Source organism: Penaeus monodon, chromosome 41 (genome assembly GCF_015228065.2).
Source record: "Penaeus monodon isolate SGIC_2016 chromosome 41, NSTDA_Pmon_1, whole genome shotgun sequence".
Lineage (NCBI taxonomy): Eukaryota > Metazoa > Arthropoda > Malacostraca > Decapoda > Penaeidae > Penaeus > Penaeus monodon.
Genome location: NC_051426.1, coordinates 27,183,764 through 27,185,717, shown reverse-complemented (window position 1 = coordinate 27,185,717; position 1,954 = coordinate 27,183,764). Strand labels below are relative to the sequence as shown.

The 1,954-nt window shown below is 51.6% G+C and overlaps 1 protein-coding gene across 1 annotated transcript; it reads left to right on the top strand.

Annotated features, from left to right (window-relative positions):
• The first annotated feature begins 639 nt into the window (after positions 1-639).
• On the top strand, positions 640-1,687 carry LOC119598525 (maternal embryonic leucine zipper kinase-like). Its single transcript, XM_037948149.1, is given in 1 exon segment — positions 640-1,687. A coding segment is annotated over 1 exon segment (726 nt). The 5' UTR covers positions 640-872; the 3' UTR covers positions 1,599-1,687.
• The last annotated feature ends 267 nt before the right edge of the window (positions 1,688-1,954 follow it).

Here is a 1,954-nt window from a genome sequence, read left to right as displayed (position 1 = left end):
AGCATCACAACATGAAAACTACAATTAAGTATCATGCTGTGACCACGGCGGCTCAGACATGAACCTACCGTTAAAAGAAGAAGAATATACAATGCCGGCTAGTGGCTAAGCATTATCTGCACAGCCTTTGCAGTCTTTATCATTTTCTCCCAATCTCTTTCATTTTCATTTTATATGAGCAGGCACACGCACGCGCATACACACTCGTGCACATACGAATGACTGCGTACGTGAAAACGCGTACATATACGCGTGAATACAAATAGATTCACACATACATAAACATATGCAAACACGTCCAAACACACACACACATACATACACAGGGAGGAACGCACGCATACACACACACGCACACACATACACACACACGCACACACACACACGCACACACACACACACACATACATACACAGGGAGGAACGCACGCACGCACGCACACACACACACACACACACACATACACACGCACACACGCGCACACACACAAACAAACACACACACACACACATGCACACACACACACACACACACACACACACACACACAAACACACACACACACACACACACACACACACACACAAACACACACACACACACACACACACACACACACACACACACACACACACACACACAAACACACACACACACACACATCTGCAACTAAGTCAAAAACGAAAACGACTAAGCTCTTTACGTAAAACCAATACCCCCAACATTCTCCCGAGAGGAGATCAGTTCTCGCCCAGACGCAGAACGAGCTGGTCGGAGCCTTTCCTCGCGAGGAAGCGAGAGCGATCTACTGAAATCAAGGCGACGCATCTGGCGGTGAAAATAGCAACTGCTCTGCTGCTGCCGCCAGCCACGATGCTGCTCGAAAAGGAAATCGTCGGTTTGGTGTCCGCGGGAAGCCTCCTGGGCATGGGCGCCTACGGCACGGCCTTCAGGATACGCTACGAGGGCAGAGACGCCGTGGTCAAGATGGCCGGGTCAAGGAAGTACGCCCCGCTGTTCCGGGAGGAGGTGCAGATCTTGGTGGATCTGAAGGGCCTCGGAGGGGCGCCCCGACTCCTGACCAAATGCTGTGACTATCCGGGATTCGTGATGGAATTCTGCGCCGGGAAAACCCTCACGGCCATGATCAAGGACGCGGCCCCCGTCGGCACCCTCCTGCGGGGGATCCACGACCTGGCGCTGAAGGTCCAGGAGATCCACCAGGCGGGCTACGCCCACAACGACCTCAAGCCGGACAACGTGATCCTGGAGACGAGACGCGACGGCGCCGTCCGGGCGCGAGTGATTGACCTCGGCCTCTGCACGCGCCTCGGCGTGAGCCCCGGCTTCTAGGGGGAGCCCAAGGCCCACCGCCACGTGGCGCCCGAGCTCCTCCAGATGGGCATAGCCACCGTCGAGTCGGATACCTTCTCCCTCGGCGTTATCCTGTGCGTGGTCCTGAGGACGTACGTCAGCTCCTTCCCCGACGACTTCGAGCTGCTGCACCTGGCGCGGGCCATGGTCTGCCCCGACCCGCACTGGCGGCCGCGCTTTCGCTTGTGCCTCGACGTCCTGGCCGACGCCGCGCGGCAGGAGTGACGCCTCGGCCGCGGCGGAAAGGCCACTCTGGCACGGATTTTTATCTTTTATTTTCGCTTATTTTTCGCCCTCGTCCCGAGGCTTTTGAGGGACTTTGAGGGACTCAGAATTAAAAAAAAAAAAAAAAAAAAAAAAAAAAAAAAAAAAATATATATATATATATATATATATATATATATATATATATATATATATATATATATATATATATATATATATATATATATATATATATACATGATGATGGGCATCTGTGTGTGTGTTTATTTGTTTGATTGTGTGCATATGTGTGCTTGTGTGTGCGTATGTATGAATGTGTGTATGTGTGTGTATGTTTACGTATGTGCATGTGGTGT